Genomic DNA, 16667 nt, shown 5'->3' with positions numbered 1-16667 from the left:
TTTTAGGGCATTCTACATTTTCTATTACTTATACAGTAAGATAATCAGGGGAAGGGGTACGGGAAGCATAGGGGATTAGAGACTTGCCGATAGTGGAGAGCAGGTTAACTAGAAAAATATAATGAAATTTCCAGACACTGTTCAAAGCCCATTTAAGGCTGACATTATTATATTTAGTGATGCCAATCTGTTCAGCAGGACAATTTACTATGACAAGGTACAGGCATTGAGAAGAATGTTAGTCCACCCACGGTGGAGGACTTAGTTGGGGAAAAGAGGAGTGTTGGGGCAGGTTTAAGAGTAAGTAAGAGGGGGATTGTAATGAGGTACCATTGAATCTAAGATGGATAAGGAAGGAACTGAAGAATGAGAATTAAGTAGAAGCTTTCAACAGATTGGAGGTTCTGATAAAGTAAAAAAGACCGTTATGGTGAAGTTCTTAAGCAGTCAAGCTAAAGGTTATCAGGCTGTGGTTGGACAGAGGGATGTTCGAACTACTGATTCATAACACGATAGGGGTTCTGGTGACAAGGTCCAGGTTTTTGACTGGGATTGGCAGGTTGATGTAAGGGATGAGGCCTGCATGTTAAATGAGTTGTCCACAGTGACTCTGAATTTATCAAGATGGAAGATGGTTAGAGAAGAGAAAGTAAGACAAGGACCTGGATGCACAAATTAGCAGATCATCTCTACAGAGGCGGTTAAATGGGCAGCAAAGCCTTACAAGTAAGCGTCAGAAAAGCAAGGGTTTTTACAAGAGGTGACAGTATATGGCACCTTGCCCCCACTTTTGGAACCTGGGAAGCGAGACTACTAATCCATGTGAGGGAGCTCCAGGGCACGCAGCATCCTCAGAGAACAGAGAAAAGCTGATCTGGAAGCGGGAATCTCAGAGGAAGATCGGTTTGAAGGTAGGAGGTTGGGGAGGGGACCGAAGCAGCAGAAAACCCTGACACTCCTTCTCCTTTATTTACCTTCCTCCCAACTTACCGCCCGCCCACGCTACACCAACCTCCACAACTAGAAAACACTCAGAAAAGAGTGTAAGCAGACCGGCTCTTTTCAACTCCCCGCGGAAGTACTCACACCGGAACTCCTCCATGTCTGCGCTTCCCCATTGGCGGAAGCTTCCGCCAGCTTCTACTCACTTCCGCCCACGACTCAGTTGGGCGGGGCTTTCCCTATAAGTCACTTCCGCCCGACCCCGCCCCTCGTTCCCTTTTTGGCCGTTTCCGGCCTCAGGCCCCGCCCCATACCGTGTGACCCCGCCCCCTTCCCGCCCCGGGCCGGCAACCCGGCCCCGCGGCGCCGCTTCCGGTGCGGGCCCCGCCCCGGCTGTGGCCCCCGGCTGCGGAGAGGTCCGAAACGCAGCTGCCGCGCCGGGGCCTGAGTGGCTGCCTCTTCCACCGCCGGCGGACCCGGAGCGCCCCGTACAGGTAAGCCGCACGGGGCCCAGCTCCCTCAGCCTCGGCGGGAGCGAGGGCTGTGGCAGGTGGAGGGGACTGCGGAGTAGGAGGAGAGGCAGGTGTGTAGGGGAAGACGTGAAGACGCGGGCCAACGGAGCACGGGGGCCAAGAAGGAAAAGTGAGAGCGCTGGGAGGAGCCCGGAGGCGCCCTCGCCCATTAGGGTGATATGAGATAAAGGGATGGGAAGAGTGAGGGGCCCCTGGGAACTGAGAGGGCTAGAATAGGTGGGGTTGGGACAATCTAAGAAGAGCCTGCGGATTGGCTGGGAGGGCTCAGTAGAGGTAAAAGTGATAGAGTTGGGTTGTGGGGGTATAAAGAATGGCGGGGGGTGGGGGTATGGGGCTTAAAGGGGGCTGAGGCCAGAGGGATCCGGCAGCGAAGGTAGAGGGAATGGTGGGTGAGGCCGGCTTCAAAGCTGCAAGGAGTCCGTTGCGCCAGGCTTAGAGGTTCGGGAACTTTAGGGGAAATGGGAGAGGGAGCCGTGTGAAGGGATGGAGTGGTTTAGATTTCTGAGACCTAAGTTTTCTAAAAGTAGGCAGGTGGTATTGTTGTTTGGATCAACTAGCTGCTTAGGGACAGGGGAAAGATAGGCTCTTTGGGGGAGGGTGTGTGTATCGAGTAGTAAAACTGAGTCATCTCAGCCTTAACTAAAGAGGCTGTGAGACACCACCCCCTCTGCTGGGGACAGCATACAGAGAAGATGGTGCCACAAGATGAGAAGCAGTTGTTCAATGACTGGCAGGACTTGGATGAAAAATTATCCCGCTTTTGATTGATTGATGTTATAATGTTGTAAGAATTAAAATGACCACCGAATTATTTTCTTTATTCTTTGGTTTACTTTTCTTTGATGCAAATTGTTTTTATTTTAAATGAACACTTTTGGCAACTGGATTTAATGTGGGTGTAAATCTTTTCATGCTTTGTTACACTGTAAAAAGGGCTATAGCAGAATGAAAGTATTGCTTCCGGCATAATTCACACTTTCTAAAGTGCCAAGAGAGGAAGTAAAGGGAGTAAGAGGCAAATTGGAATTTGAATCTTTCACAGAATGCAAAAGACAAAAGCAGTGCTTCTAAGATTAAACAGAAAATGAGAATTTTAAAATTTCTACTTTTTTGCCTAGCTTTAAAAGTCGTACCTTTTTTCTCTAACCTGGTTTTAAAAAAATGCCTAAATCCAAACAGTTTTTATTGCTAGGAGTTTGATTACTTCCCCATGAATTTTTGAAGATACCTAGATATTTAAGTTTTTGGGGTTTTTTGGTTTTTGTTTTTAAATCTTTCTACCCAGTCCTAAAACAGTGGAACAACGCAAATATTAAGTCCCAACCTGTGCAGTGCAGCTTCTTCTTTCATGTGATGACAACATTGTATGCCATGTTGCAAGTCCTGTTAACCTAAAATTTGCCCATGCATAGTAATCCATTCAGTTATGGAGACTTGCTGAGGAAGCATAACTCAAGTGAGGTTTGCTGGGGATGGGGGCCTGGAAAGGAGGAAGGGAAGGGGGGTTGGTTAGAGGAGGAGAGGGTGTGAAAGGGGTGTGTGTTTGGAGACTGATTGGTAAGAATGCTGATAAACCTGCCCCCAGAATACTTCTGGCCTGAAAGCCTTTTCTTTTTGTATTCGTCATAGAATGTCATAGAAGTGAATCAGAAAGAAAGGGGATGTGAAGAGATTTACTAGGCTATTTATGAAAAAGAAGCTTTGCCTCGTTTAGACAATATTGATACCTGTTTCCAATTAATTACCTTAAAAATCTCCAGAGGAATTCCCCCGTTTGTTTTTTGAGTGAGGATTGCAATTTGAAACTCTTGCCTCCTTGCGTGTTTCTTTCTCTCATGTTGTTGAAATTGGATTCTTTTTGAGGCTATAATGTCTGGTTAGCATTGGCTCAGCCCACTCAAAAAGCAGGCTTGGCAATTTGATCTGGGAAATTTTAAAAGTTTAGACCTAAGAGCAGTTTGCTAGGTTCCGCTTTTCTATGAGAGAAATCTTGCCGTCTGCCTGATAGCTCTGTGCCTTGCTTAGATGGTAATATCTTTCTCTGATGGGCCTGGGAACCTAAGCAATATTCTCTTTCTTGTAGGCAGGCCCTTTTTTCCCTTTTTTTTTAATTGTGGTTTTCATACTCGCAACCTCTGTACAGTGCAAACCCAGTTGCTTTTTCAGTAATAAACAGATTAATGTTTGATAATGTTGAGGAAGAGAGATCAGAACACAGATGTTTGCAGACTCAATGTCATCTGGATTTACTTCATTTTAAACCCACAGTAGTCCACCGCAGCTGAGATTCATCCTGTATTTCTCCTCTTAAATCCTGTTCCTCTTCTGCATACTTTTCCTTACCCAACTCCCACCACCCCTTACCCCGCCCTACCCCCACCTCAAACTCCCACCACTTACTCATCTTAAAACTCAGGTTTACGGGCATATGTTTAATACTCAGAACTCATGCCCTTTACTGGAGAAAAGAAAACCTTTTTATACCTGCTTTACATTGTTGTTTTTTTTTTTTTTTCTTTTTTGTTTTCTCCTTCTTTGTGGTTTCTATTAATCACTTAGAGGTTTACACCCAGTGTGCCTGCCGGGCTGTGCCCAGGTTCAGAGCCATGCCAATCGGTGGGTGAAGCTTGAGGCAGTGATGGAGCCACTGCAGCCTCAGCAGAAGCAGCCGCAGCCGCAGCCGCAGCCGCCGCCGCAGCAGCCGCCGCCGCCGCCACCACCACAGCCACCACACCTGGCTCCTCTGCAGATGGACGCCAGAGAGAAGCAGGTTCAGCAGATGAGAGAAACCCCGTTCTTGTATGCCCAGAAGCTGGTCACACAGCAGACTCACCTTTCTGCCACACCTGGGAGGCCTTCTGGCAGCCCTGCCCTGGGTCCCTTAGCCAGAGTTCCACCAGCCCCAGCAGTGGCCCGAGTGTTTGAACGGAGCAAGGTGAACTCAGAGCGTGAGGAAGAGGAAGGAGTTTTGGAAGATGAGGATGGGGATGATGAAGTTGCAGAGGTGGCTGAGAAAGAGACCCAGGCTGCTTCAAAATATTTTCACGTGCAGAAGGTGGCTCGCCAAGACCCCAGAGCAGCACCCGTATCTGGTCTGCTTCCAGCGCCAGGGCTCCCACCACATGGACAGCAAGCTAAAGAAGACCATACCAAAGATGCTCCTAAGGCCTCAGCTTCGGTCTGCACAGCAGGGCAGCCGGGCTGGAATCCGGATGAGCAGCTCAAGCAGGTCAGTCTTTCTGGTATGGGGGCGTTATTTGTTCTCCCTAAAGGCCAGCCAGGGAGGGGTACTGGACTGCCAGGGGCTGTGCCAGTCTGTGCCTTCTCAGCCTACTTCAGTGACCAGCAGCCTAGAATGAATAGACTGAGTTTTTTCCTCATAGTTGTTTTCTTGATTAGAGCAGTGAAATGTGTAAGTTATTCCTAATATAGATTGTTCCAAGTTTAATATGAAAGACTGTAAGTACAGTCTTTTTTTTTTTAAAGGAAGAATGAGGTTGCAACAGTGTTATGAGGGATATCTAAAAATGAGATGTGTGGCTCTAATTTCAGTTTTTCTAGTAGTAGTTTGATAAGAGAACAGTCTTGCCTAACACAGTGTCTTAGCTCCAGGCTAACCCAGGATCGTGCTTTTTAAGGTCAGTTTTGTTGTTTTGCTGCTAAACATAGCTGATGAGAACCTTTTGCATTGTGTATATTTTCCAGCAAAGAGCCTTTAGACATGATTTCATTTCACCCTTATATCACCTCCTTTGAAACAGGGAAGGGTAGACCTCACAATTCCCTTTTTATTTTTTTACTTTTTTTTTTTTGCTGTGCTGTGCGGCTTGCAGGATCTTAGTTCCCTGACCAGGGATTGAACCCAGGCCATGGCAGTGAAAGTGCGGACTCCTAACCACTAGACCTCCAGGGAATCCCTCACAATTCCCTTTTGAGCCAAGGCAAGCTTCAGTGATTCCCAAACATGGCAGAGCATCAGAGTCATCTAGGGAGTTTTTAAAAATATAGATTCAAGGGTCCTAATGAATTATCCAAGGGGGTAGAGCCTAAGGAATCTGCGCTCTCTTTGCCTTCTAATTCTTCTTGTCTTTATGACTTGCCATGCCGCTTTTCTTCAGCTGAAGAATGGGAGTGATGATCAGTTCTTCCAGGCTAAGTGACTTGTTGGTGATTAGGCAGGGAGTTCATAATAAAGCCGGTAATATTTGGGTCCTCCCCATAAGCACATATACTCCATGTGGTCCAGTGGTGCTGTTTAGAAATTAGTTGTGAAGGGCTATGGATTTACACAGGGCATCCGAGAAGTCATATGAGAAAGGTCCTTTGCAAACTGAAAACTCAGCATCTTTCTATCAAGGCGCCCTGCCTATGCAGTTGATCTGAGTTTCACAGTAGCAGTGTTTGTAGTAGATCCCAGAGCCAGCAAAGTGGGGTTCAAATCCCATCTCTTCCATCTATTACCCTTGTGATCCTTTGGTAGGGCTCTTAATTCCTTTGAGCCCTCTGTGAAATCAAACTAACGACGCCTACCTCCAAGGATGTTGTGACGATTAACAGAACCAGCGTGTGGTGGGTAGTAGTGCTCCAGGTGCTCTTTCATGCAAACAGTGCCATCCTCTGCCGCATCCACACAGACATGCTCGGAAGCAGGGGAGACGCTGAGATGCACCGAGGTTTTCCCTCAGATCGCCAGGGAGGTAGTGGCAGAGCTCGGACTAGGATCAGAGAATGCCAGCTTCCCCGACAGCAGCAGCCTGGCCGCCAGCCCAGATCCGCCTCCCGGCTGATTGCTTTGGTTTAGCAAAACATCTGTGACTTGCCGGCAGCCCCCGCACTGCTGTGTGGTTGGCAGAGTTCCATGCTGGCCGCTGAGTCAGCTCCTAGTGGGATCCCGCCCTGACAGCACTGGGAAAGTTCAGGCCCGAGGTGGCTGGGCTGCCCCCGCCTTGGCAGCTGGCCAGCCTCTGCATGTGTGCGGTCGTTCCTAGAAAGTACAGCCTCGTGCGAGGAACAAGTGGAGCTCCAGAGCCTGTCTGTCTTCAGGAAGTGCAGCAGGTGTTGAGGTCAAGCCATTAGAGCTTTGAAAAAAGATACTCTGCAGAAGTGGCGTGTGCGTGCACACACGTGTGCGCCGTGCAGGCACCCAACACTGGTTCTAGACAACATCAGCCCCGTGGCTGCACAGCTCAGTGCTTGGGAGGCTGGCTGTTGGCTTCTGAAACCCTTTGAGTTCATTTTAAGTTTCCGAGGCATACTCACTAATTATAGACTGCCTGGCAGAGCACCTGCCAGAATGTTTTTAAATGCCAGCGTAGCTGAGGCCTAATCTCGCACCCTAAATTTACCCTCCCCCTGGATTTGGAGATCAAGAGCTGGGTTAGGGGGTCACTGGGTAACGATGACTTTAAACCTTAGATGTGTACCTCCTTTTCTCCTTTTGAATTTAATTTTTCAAGATTGATTTGGTCTGTGCCCTCCTCCTTTATCTAATCCTGCTTCTAACAGTAAATAATGTGCTTGGGGATTTTTAAAATGTTTTAGTTGTGCTTTGGAAGGGGGACTAAAAAAATAATATCCTACGGGAGAGCCTTTAGAAACTACTACAAACTGTGAGACTAGCTTTTTTAAAAAATTATTCAAAGTCTTTTGTTTCTTATGCAGTTAACTTCCAGAGAGCAGAAAAAGATCTTATTAATGGGTGACAGTGTCCATTTTGTTCTTTTACATGACAAACTTTTACAGAGGCTTCTTTAGGCCAGGCCTCTGCTCCAGGGGCTAATAAGGCATGCTTCTCCCTTGAAGAGCTCACCAGCTAGGTTTAGCAGAGGCAGTGTGGGAACTCAAGGGGGATTGAGTCTTGGGTTGCAACAATTTTACTGTCCTGACTCAGTTAAAGCCCAACTGTCCGGTCTGAGCTATGCTGCAGATATTTTAAAACAGAGTTTTGTTTCAGATATTCATACACCAAGATAAAGTTGATTTTGTCTACAGCATAGCTAACATAGCTTGGTAAATCAACATAAATACTCAAAAGTATTTACAAGATTTGGGGCTGGTGTGGGGGCCTCAGCGGGCATCTGCCAACTGCAAAGCAAAATTTGGAACGCTTAAGGGCTCCACAGATTATCTTTTGTTTCTGAAATCACAATCTTATAACATGTAAAGTCAAAATTATTTCACGTTTTCTCCTTGAAGAAACTCTTAGAAAGTAAGTAAGAAAGTAATTTGCTTCTCAAGGCCTGGATTGTTAGAAAGAGTGTGGCATCCTCTGACACCAGAGCGATGGGAAGATGGGTAATGCCCTTGAGCCAAGCTTCTAAAACCCATCAGATTTCGATGGGCAGAGTAAATAATTGTAAAACAAGACAACAGAGGGCTGAGTGTCCCTTCTCTCAAGGGAGATCAGTAGAAGCCTGTCAACATACAACCAGCTAGGGGTGTTGCTGGCCTGTTAGGGGTGGTCTTCTGTCCTTCTGGAAAGAGAGCAGTTCAGGCAGTGCAGGCTTTGTCTGTCTTGAGCCCATTAATGGAGCCAGTTTTCCAGAAGGGCAAAGACTCCTTCCCATAGGATAGGAAGATGAATGATGGCTTGATGGGCATATGAGAGCCAGAGAGTGTGTCTGATTTTCTATATACTTTGGCAGTCTCTTGGATTACTGAGTGTGGGAAGGAGGAACGTTGACTGACTGCTTGGTCTCCAGAATCCATTACCAAGAGTTCCTCTAAGTAGTGAGGTGTAGTCTCTCAGGCTAGGCCTACTTTTCTGGGTACGTACTGCATGTCTTGGAACATTTGATGCTTTCAGTAAAGATTGTGCAGACTATTACCTGAAAATAAATAAGATCATGCGCTTTCTCCACTTTCTTTGTAGGTCTGCTTTGCATGGCCTTAGCTCCGATATTCATAGTGGAATCCATCTGGATCAGTGTTTCTCAATTGGAGTTGATCTCCCCAACCCCTCCTTCTCCCAAGGGATGTTTGGCAAAGTCGAGAGATATGTTTAGTTGTCATGACTGGGGCAGGTGGAGCTGTGCTGCTGACATCGCGTGGGTGGAGGCCAGGGATACTACTAAACGTCCTGCAATGCACAGGACAGTCCCCCACAGCAAAGAATTATCTGGCCCCCAAATGTCAGTAGCGCCAAGGTTGAGAAACCCTGCTTTAGACTGTGTAATTAGAACGAGAACATATGCTGTGCTTTCATCAGACACTGCCCTAGACTCTTCCTTTGTGTTTTGGTTCTGGTAACTGAAGTGTTTGGCAACCTTGAGTTTTCTTCACTTCTGTTTTCAGTATCCGTGTTGAGTTTGTGTCTTCTCCTGTCATCATCTGGGTGAGCAGACTGTCCATCACTTGGGGGAGGAATGGGACCTAGAACTTGCGCTCTCTTATTTGGCTCTGTCAGTGGTTCTTCAGCCCGGTGTTCCATGATATCTAAGATGTCGATGGTGATTTGTGAGAGTGCTCGGTCTCCCCTCTAGACTTTAACCTCAAAAGGTCAAGGCATAAATACTCAGCAAACTTGTTATGTAGTAAAAGATGTAATTATTAAATCAGCATTGGTTTCGGAGCCAAAAGATGTGGATTTAGATCCTGACTCCACCACTTGCTTGCTATAATGCTTGGGACAGATGTCCTACCCTACCTTTCTGAACCCATGCATACATCTCTCCCAGAGGATGATAATCCTCTCTTGCCATCCTCAGGGGGCAATTTTAAAGATATTACAAAGATGGAAGAAGAAAATGAGTGTGAAAGATCTTTGTAAAATTTATACCATTATGCAAAGATTAGGTTGAATTGTCATTAGCACCTAAATACTTTTTGAAGCTATAATTTTTCAATTTTTACTATCTTTGTAGGGTAAGATGTTCCATAAATCTTAGTGCTCTCAAGCAACTCCTTTTCAAGTTTTCTAGAGTTGTGACCAAACTCTAGTATTCTAGGGTTCTCTGAAGCATTTCAGGATTATGTGAGTTAAAGCCATTGCACTCTTGAAGCTGCTTCTTTCCATATTAAAATAGGGATATTTCTCCTTTAGGTAGAAGTAAGCTTTGTTTATGTTGAATTCTTATAAATACATGATTAGGGACTTAACTTGGGTCTTTATCTTTCTTAGCAAAGACTAATCCCTCCATGTGTGTCCCAGATCCCATCCCCTCCTAATTTTCAGGGACCTGCTCCATCCGTGAACCCATTTCCCTGACTCTTGGGACTCTCTTCTGAAGTTTATTCCACATTAACACGTGTTCTACTATCCCCAAATTAAAAAAAAAAAAAAAAGTCTCCTTTTAATCAGTAAATCTGCCTGATTTGATTGCTACCAGGAAATGAGAAGTCACTTTTTATTTTTTTAATTTTAATTTTATTTTTTTTGGCCACGCCACTTGGCTTGTGGGATCTTAGTTCCCTGACCAGGGATCGAACCCGGACCTTCTGCAGTGAAAGCATGGAGTCCTAACCACTGGACTGCCAGGAAATTCCCTAGAAATCACTTTTTAAAAACCTTCCCTTGACTGCACATCTCTTTCCAACATGTTCTGTAGTCCTGACTACCCACGCACTTCCCACAACAAAGCCTCTCAGAAGTCGTTTGCACTCCTTACCTCCACTTTGTCACCTTCTACTCACTCCTCAACACACTTCAGTCTGGCCTCTGTCTCTTCCATATCCCTGAAGTTCCTCTTGGTAAGGCCTCCTAGTGATCACCATGTTTCCAAGCCCTGCCTGCTCTCGCCTCATTTGATTTCTCTGCAGTATTGAATTCAGTAGACTCCTCTCCTTGAAACATTTCCTTTTCTTCCTTTCTGTAGCTCCTCCATTGGCTTATTTTCTTTAACCTCTTGAACTCCAAGTTCCCCAGGGCTCAGTTTTAAACCCTCTTCTTTATATGCTTCCCCTGGGCAATTTCTTTTACTTTTCATGGCTTTAAATACTGTCCACAAGCCACTGACTCCAGTGTACATTGTTTGAGCCCATGTTTCTATTCTGAATTCAATGGATATATTCCCAACTACCTTCTTGGGATGTTTTACTTAGATGTTTTACTGGCACCTCACGTTTAATACATGTAACTCTTAATTTCCAACCTACTCCCCACAACTATTTCCTCTATTTTCCTTCTCTGTAAAGGGCATTTCTACCCACTTGGTCATTCATATCAGAAACCTTAGAACTGACTATCTTTGTATACCTTCTACTCTGTCACTCCATCTGGTAATGTCCAGTTCATCACCAATTCTTATCAGTTCTCCCATCTAAATATCTAGAATCCTGCCACTTCTCTCCTCCACCATCGCCTACTTAATCCAAGCTTCTTACCTACTGTTGTAACTATCAAAAAGTTTCTGTGTCTTCCCTCCTCCATTCTAATTCTCCGCACAGCAGCTACAGTGATCTTCTAAAAACCAAATCAGATTATGTCACTACTTTAATGCCCTCGAAGTTTGTCATCAGTTGCTCTAATTGTAAAAGCCCAAATCTGCATAATCTGATCCCTGCCTGCTTCTCCAGCCTTATTTTTGCCAATATCCTGACCTATCACTGTACTCCAGTCACCCTGGCCTTTGCATATGCCAGTGCTTCTGCCTAAAACACTCCTTCAGGCTCTTACCCCAGCTTCCGTTTTCACCTTAAACGTCACTTTCTCAGAGGCACTGTCTTCACCTTTAGTGTAGGTCATGTTACAGGCATACCGTGGAGATATGGCGGATTCGGTTGTGTATATCACAATAAAGTAAGTCACATGAATTTTTTGGTTTCCCAGTGCATATAAAAGTTATGTTTACATTATACTATAGTCTAGTAAGTGTGCAATAGCGTTATATCTAGAAAAACAGTGTACATACCTTAATTAAAAAATGCTTTATTGATAAAGCATACTAACCATTATCTGAGCCTTCAGCAAATTGTAATCTTTTTGTGATAGTAACATCAAAGATCACTGATCACAGATCACCATAACAAACATAATAATAATGAAAAAGTTTGAAATATTTTGAGAATTACCAAAATGTGACACAGAGACATGAAAGTGAGCAGAGGGTACTGGAAAAATAGCACCAATAGGTGTGCTCCAGGGAGGTCGGCTCGGTGCTTTGTGACGACCTAGAGGGGTGGGATAGGGAGGGTGGCAGGGAGGCTCAAGAGGGAGGGGATGTGGGGATGTATGTATACTTATAGCTGATTCACTTTGTTGTACAGCAGAAACTAACACACCATTGTAAAGCAATTATACTCCAATAAAGATAAAAATTTAAAAAATTGGTGTGCTCAACGCAGGGTTGTCACAAACCTTCAGTTTCTAAAAACAATGCAGTACCTGCAAAGCGCAGTAAAGCAAAGCACAATAAAATGAGGTATGCCTGTATATGTTGTCACTGAACATTATACTTTGTGTGGTTTATTTGTTTGATATGAGTCCTGTACTAGATGGTAAGCTCTAAGAGGACGGGGACCTTGTCTGTTTTGCTTATCATTGTGTCCCAGCACCCAGCAGAATAATGTCAGATAATAGGCGCTGCATAAATATTTGTTTCTTGTGCTTTCTTTTAATTTACCCTTTTTTTTTTCTTTTAATTTACCCTGTTTTTTTTTTGTTTGTTTCTTGTGCTTTCTTTTAATTTACCCTGTTTTTTTATGTTAATTTTTTTTATGTTTTATTTCATTTCTTTAAAAAAATGCTTTTTTTTTTTTTTTTAAAGGATTTTCTTATTTATTTATTTATTTATTTATTTTTGGCTGTGTTGGGTCTTCGGTTCGTGCGAGGGCTTTCTCCAGTTGCGGCAAGCGGGGGCCACTCTTCATCGCGGTGCGGGGACCGCTCTTCATCGCGGTGCGCGGGCCTTTCTCTATCGCGGCCCCTCCCGTCGCGGGGCACAGGCTCCAGACGCGCAGGCTCAGCAATTGTGGCTCACGGGCCCAGCTGCTCCGTGGCATGTGGGATCTTCCCAGACCAGGGCTCGAACCCGTGTCCCCTGCATTAGCAGGCAGATTCTCAACCACTGCGCCACCAGGGAAGCCCCAAAAATGCTTTTTTTTAAGAGCAGTTTTAGGTCACGGCAAAATTGAGCAGAAACTACAGTGATTTCCCATATACTCTCTGCCCCCACGCATGCACCGCCTCCCCTGTATCAACATTTGCACCAGAGTGCTGCATTTGTTATAGTCGGTGAACCAACACTGGACCATCATTATCACCCAAAGTCCATAGTTTACATTGGGGTTCACTCTTCTTCATTCTGTGGGTTTTGACAAATGTATAATGACATGAATCTACCATTATAGTAACATACAGAGCAGTTTTGTTGCCCTAAAAATCCTCTGTGCTCCAGCTATTCATACCAACCTTTTCAGATTGGCTTCTTTCACTTAGTAATATGCATTTCAGTTTCCTCCATGTCTTTTCATGGCTTGATAGCTCATTTCTTTATAGCCCCAAATAATATTCCATTGTCTGGATGTGCCACAGTCTATTTATCCATTCAGCTACTGAAGGACATTTTGGTTGCTTCTGAGTATTGGCATGTATGAATAAAGCTACCATAAACATCTGTTTACAGGTTTTTGTTAGACATAAGTTTTGAACCCATTTGTGTAAATAACAAGGAACACGATTTCTGGATTGTATTCAAAGAGTATGTTTAGTTTTATAAGAAACTGCCAAACTGTCTTCCAGAGGGGCTGTACCATTTTGCATTCCTACCAACAATGAATGAGAGTTCCTGTTACTCCACATCCTTGCCAGCATGTGGTGGTGTTAGTGTTGGGGATTTTGGTCATTTTTTTAAAACTGAATTTTCATTGAGATAATTGTATATTCACGTGCAGTTCTAAGAAATAATTTAGAGAGATTCCTGTACACTTTGTCCAGTTTCCCCCAATGGTAACATTTCATAAAACTGTAGTATACTGTGACAACCTGGATATTGACATTGATACGATCCACTGATCTTATTTAGATTTCCTAAGTTTTACTTGTACTCTGTGTGTCTGTCCTGTTTTTAAGCCTGAAATTCTTTTTACTTAACAAATGCATTTGAAGCTGCAGATTTCTCTCAAGGTTGCCCTTTTGCTGTATCCCACAAGTTTTGATATGCAGTGCTTCCATTGGTTAGTACTAAACGTTTCAAAATTTCAGTTGTGATTGCTTCTTTAAACCATGAGTTGTTCAAAAGTATTTTTTAGTTTTCGAATACATGGGTTTTATCTTTTTAAAAAATATTATAGCTTATAATTAAGCTCTAACCATCGTTGTTAGAGAACTGGTGCATTATCAGTTTTCTGGAATTTGTTGTGATATCCTTTGTGTTGGCCTTGTGTAAGATCAGTTTCTATAAATTCTCCATATATGCTTGGAAAGAATGTATATTCTCTATTTAATAGAGGTGGGGTTGTATATCTGTATGTTGGATCAAGCTTTTTAATTGTGTTATTCAGATCTTCCTTATCCTTACTAAGTTTGTTTGTGTGATCACTTTCAGAAAGAGGTGAATTAAAATATTCTGGTGTAAGACTGGCTTTCTTTTGATTAGTATTAGTGCAGTTTTTCCTTGTACATTCCAGTCTTTATATATTGAGACCACATACAAAAGACCTATAATCTGTCTTTTTTATTAGGTTAATTTAATCCATGTAGTTATTAGAACTGGTGATACATTTGGACCTATTTCTGCCCTCTAACTTTGGATTTCCAGTTTAACCATACTTTTTCTTTGCTTCTTGTTTTCTCCTTTCCTGTCTTTTGTTCTTTTGATTGAATATTCTTTTCTTTTCTTTTTTTTTAAATTAATTAATTTATTTATTTTTGGCTGTGTCGGGTCTTTGTTGCTGTGCGCAGGCTTTCTCTGGTTGCGGCGAGCGGGGGCTACTCTTCGTTGCGGTGCACAGGCTTCTCACTGCGGTGGCTTCTCTTGTTGCGGAGCACGGGCTCTAGGTGCACGGGCTTCAGTAGTTGTGGCTTGCAGGCTCAGTAGTTGTGGCTCGCAGGCTCTAGAGTGCAGGCTCAGTTGTTGTGGTGCAGCAGGCTTAGTTGTTCCACGGCATGCGGGATCCTCCCGAACCAGGGCTTGAACCCGTGTCCCCTGCATTGACAGGCGGATTCTTAACCACTGTCTTTTTCTCCTTTACTGGCTTACAAGTTATGCTTTCTGTTTCTATTCTTTTGTTGATTAGATTTTGACTTTCATTATTGACTTTTTATACTGCTTTCTTTTTTATTAATTAATTAATTAATTTGGCTGCACTGGGTCTTAATTGTGGCACTCGGGTTCTTTGTTGCTGTGTGTGGGATCTTCGTTATGGCATGTGGAATCTTTAGTTGCGGCACGTAGGATCTAGTTCCCTGACCAGGGATCAAACCCAGGCCCCCTGCATTGGGAATGTGGAGTTTTAACCACTGGACCACCAGGGAAGTCCCCTACACTACTTTCAAACAATATTAGGATCTCAGAAATTCTACTGTAGCTTCTGCCTCTCCACTTCCATCATCCAATATTCCAATTTGTTTTACCCCCACCCCCAAATTAGGTTTTTTTTTTTTTCCCTACCAGTCAATAGTTATTTAAACTTCCCAACAAGTTTATCCATCTTTTTTTTCACCATTACTTCTTATATCCCATTCTTTCCCTTTGGGTTCAGTCTTCTTCCTTTTTTAGTAACTCTTTCAGCAGAGATTTGTATATAGTAAACTCAGTCTTGGTATGCCTGAAAAATTTTTTCTAAATGTATGTCTTTCTTGGGACTTCCCTGGTGGTGCAATGGTTAAGAATCTGCCTACCAGTGCAGGGGACACAGGTTCAGTCCCTTGTCCGGGAAGATCCCACATGTCGCGGAGCAACTTAGCCCGTGTGCCACAATTACTGAGCCTGTGCTCTGGAGCCTGCAAGCCACAACTCCTGAGCCCACATGCCACAATTACTGAAGCCCACGTGCCTAGAGGCCGTGCTCCACAACAGCAGAAGCCACTGCAATGAGAAGCCCACGCACCACAACGAAGAGTAGCCCCCGCTCGCCACAACTAGAGAAAGCTCACGCACAGCAACAAAGACCCAATGCAGCCAATAAATAAATAAATAAAATTAATAAAAAATAAAAATAAAATAAATGTATGTCTTTCTTTATCTTGCCCTTATTCTTGTATGATTGTTTATATCTTTAGATTCTAGATTGACCATTAGTCACCTTAACACTTTGAGGATATGATCCCATTTGTCTCCTAGCAACTATTTTTGCTGTTGAGAAGTGTGTTATCAGTTTAATTGTCACTGTTGTGAATCTTAAAGCTCTTTTGTAGCTTTAAAATTTTTTCTGACTCTGCTGTTTTGCACTTGTACTAGTGTTCTGGGTTTGAACATATTTTTATTTACCCCACTTGGGCCTTGATCTGCACCTTCAACCTGATTTGTGTCATTTTTTTTTCTTGGCTGCTATTTTTCCTTGACCACTATTCTTTTTAAAAAAAAATATTTATTTATTTATTTGGCTGTGTTGGGTCTTAGTTGCGGCACATGGGCTCTTCGTTGCGGCACGCAGGCCTCTCTTTAGTTGTGGTGTGTGCGGGCTCCAGAGTGCGTGGGCTCAGTAGTTGCGCCCTGTGGGCTTAGTTGTCCCGCAGCATGTGGGATCTTAGTTCCCTGACCAGGGATCAAACCCATGTCCCCTGTACTGGAAGGCAGACTCTTAACCACTGGACCACCAGGAAAGTCCCTTGACCACTATTGTAATAGAAGTATTTGAACCTTCTCATTTAGCCTTCTTTGTATCCTTTCTTTTTTTTTTTTTTTTTTTTTAATGAGGATCTTGAATCAGATGCGTATGTTTGATTGATTGATTGATTGATTGATTTTGGCTGTGTTGGGTCTTCGTTTTTGTGCTATGGCTTTCTCCAGTTGTGGCAAGCGGGGGCCACTCTTCATCGCGATGCGCGGGCCTCTCACCGTCGCGGCCTCTCTCGTTGCGGAGCACAGGCTCCAGACGCGCAGGCTCAGCAGTTGTGGCTCACGGGCCCAGCCGCTCTGCGGCATGTGGGATCTTCCCAGGCCAGGGCTCGAACCCGTGTCCCCTGCATTAGCAGGCAGACTCTCAACCACTGCGCCACCAGGGAAGCCCTGTATCCTTTCTTTTATAACCTTATCTCTTTATGTCTTTCTCCTGAATTCTGGAATATTTTCACATTCTGTTTTCCAGTTTCTA

At 44.1% G+C, this 16667-nt stretch overlaps 1 protein-coding gene across 4 annotated transcripts in view; it reads left to right on the top strand.

Annotated features, from left to right (window-relative positions):
• The first annotated feature begins 1329 nt into the window (after window positions 1–1329).
• Window positions 1330–16667, top strand: part of ARID3B (AT-rich interaction domain 3B) — a 65912-nt gene continuing 50574 nt past the window's right edge. For 3 of the 4 annotated variants that reach the window (XM_057543578.1, XM_057543577.1, XM_057543575.1), the window contains exons 1-2: window positions 1339–1436; window positions 4037–4704. In XM_057543578.1, coding sequence (XP_057399561.1) covers window positions 4114–4704 — 591 coding nt within the window. In that variant the 5' untranslated portion in view covers window positions 1339–1436; window positions 4037–4113. Of the gene's footprint in view, window positions 1437–4034; window positions 4705–16667 lie in introns of all 4 variants that reach the window. The other variant, XM_057543574.1, reaches the window with a different exon arrangement.

This window comes from Balaenoptera acutorostrata, chromosome 3 (genome assembly GCF_949987535.1).
Source record: "Balaenoptera acutorostrata chromosome 3, mBalAcu1.1, whole genome shotgun sequence".
NCBI classification, from domain to species: Eukaryota; Metazoa; Chordata; class Mammalia; order Artiodactyla; family Balaenopteridae; genus Balaenoptera; species Balaenoptera acutorostrata.
The sequence above is the reverse complement of the archived record's forward strand: the minus strand, read 5'-3'. Positions and strand labels throughout refer to the sequence as shown.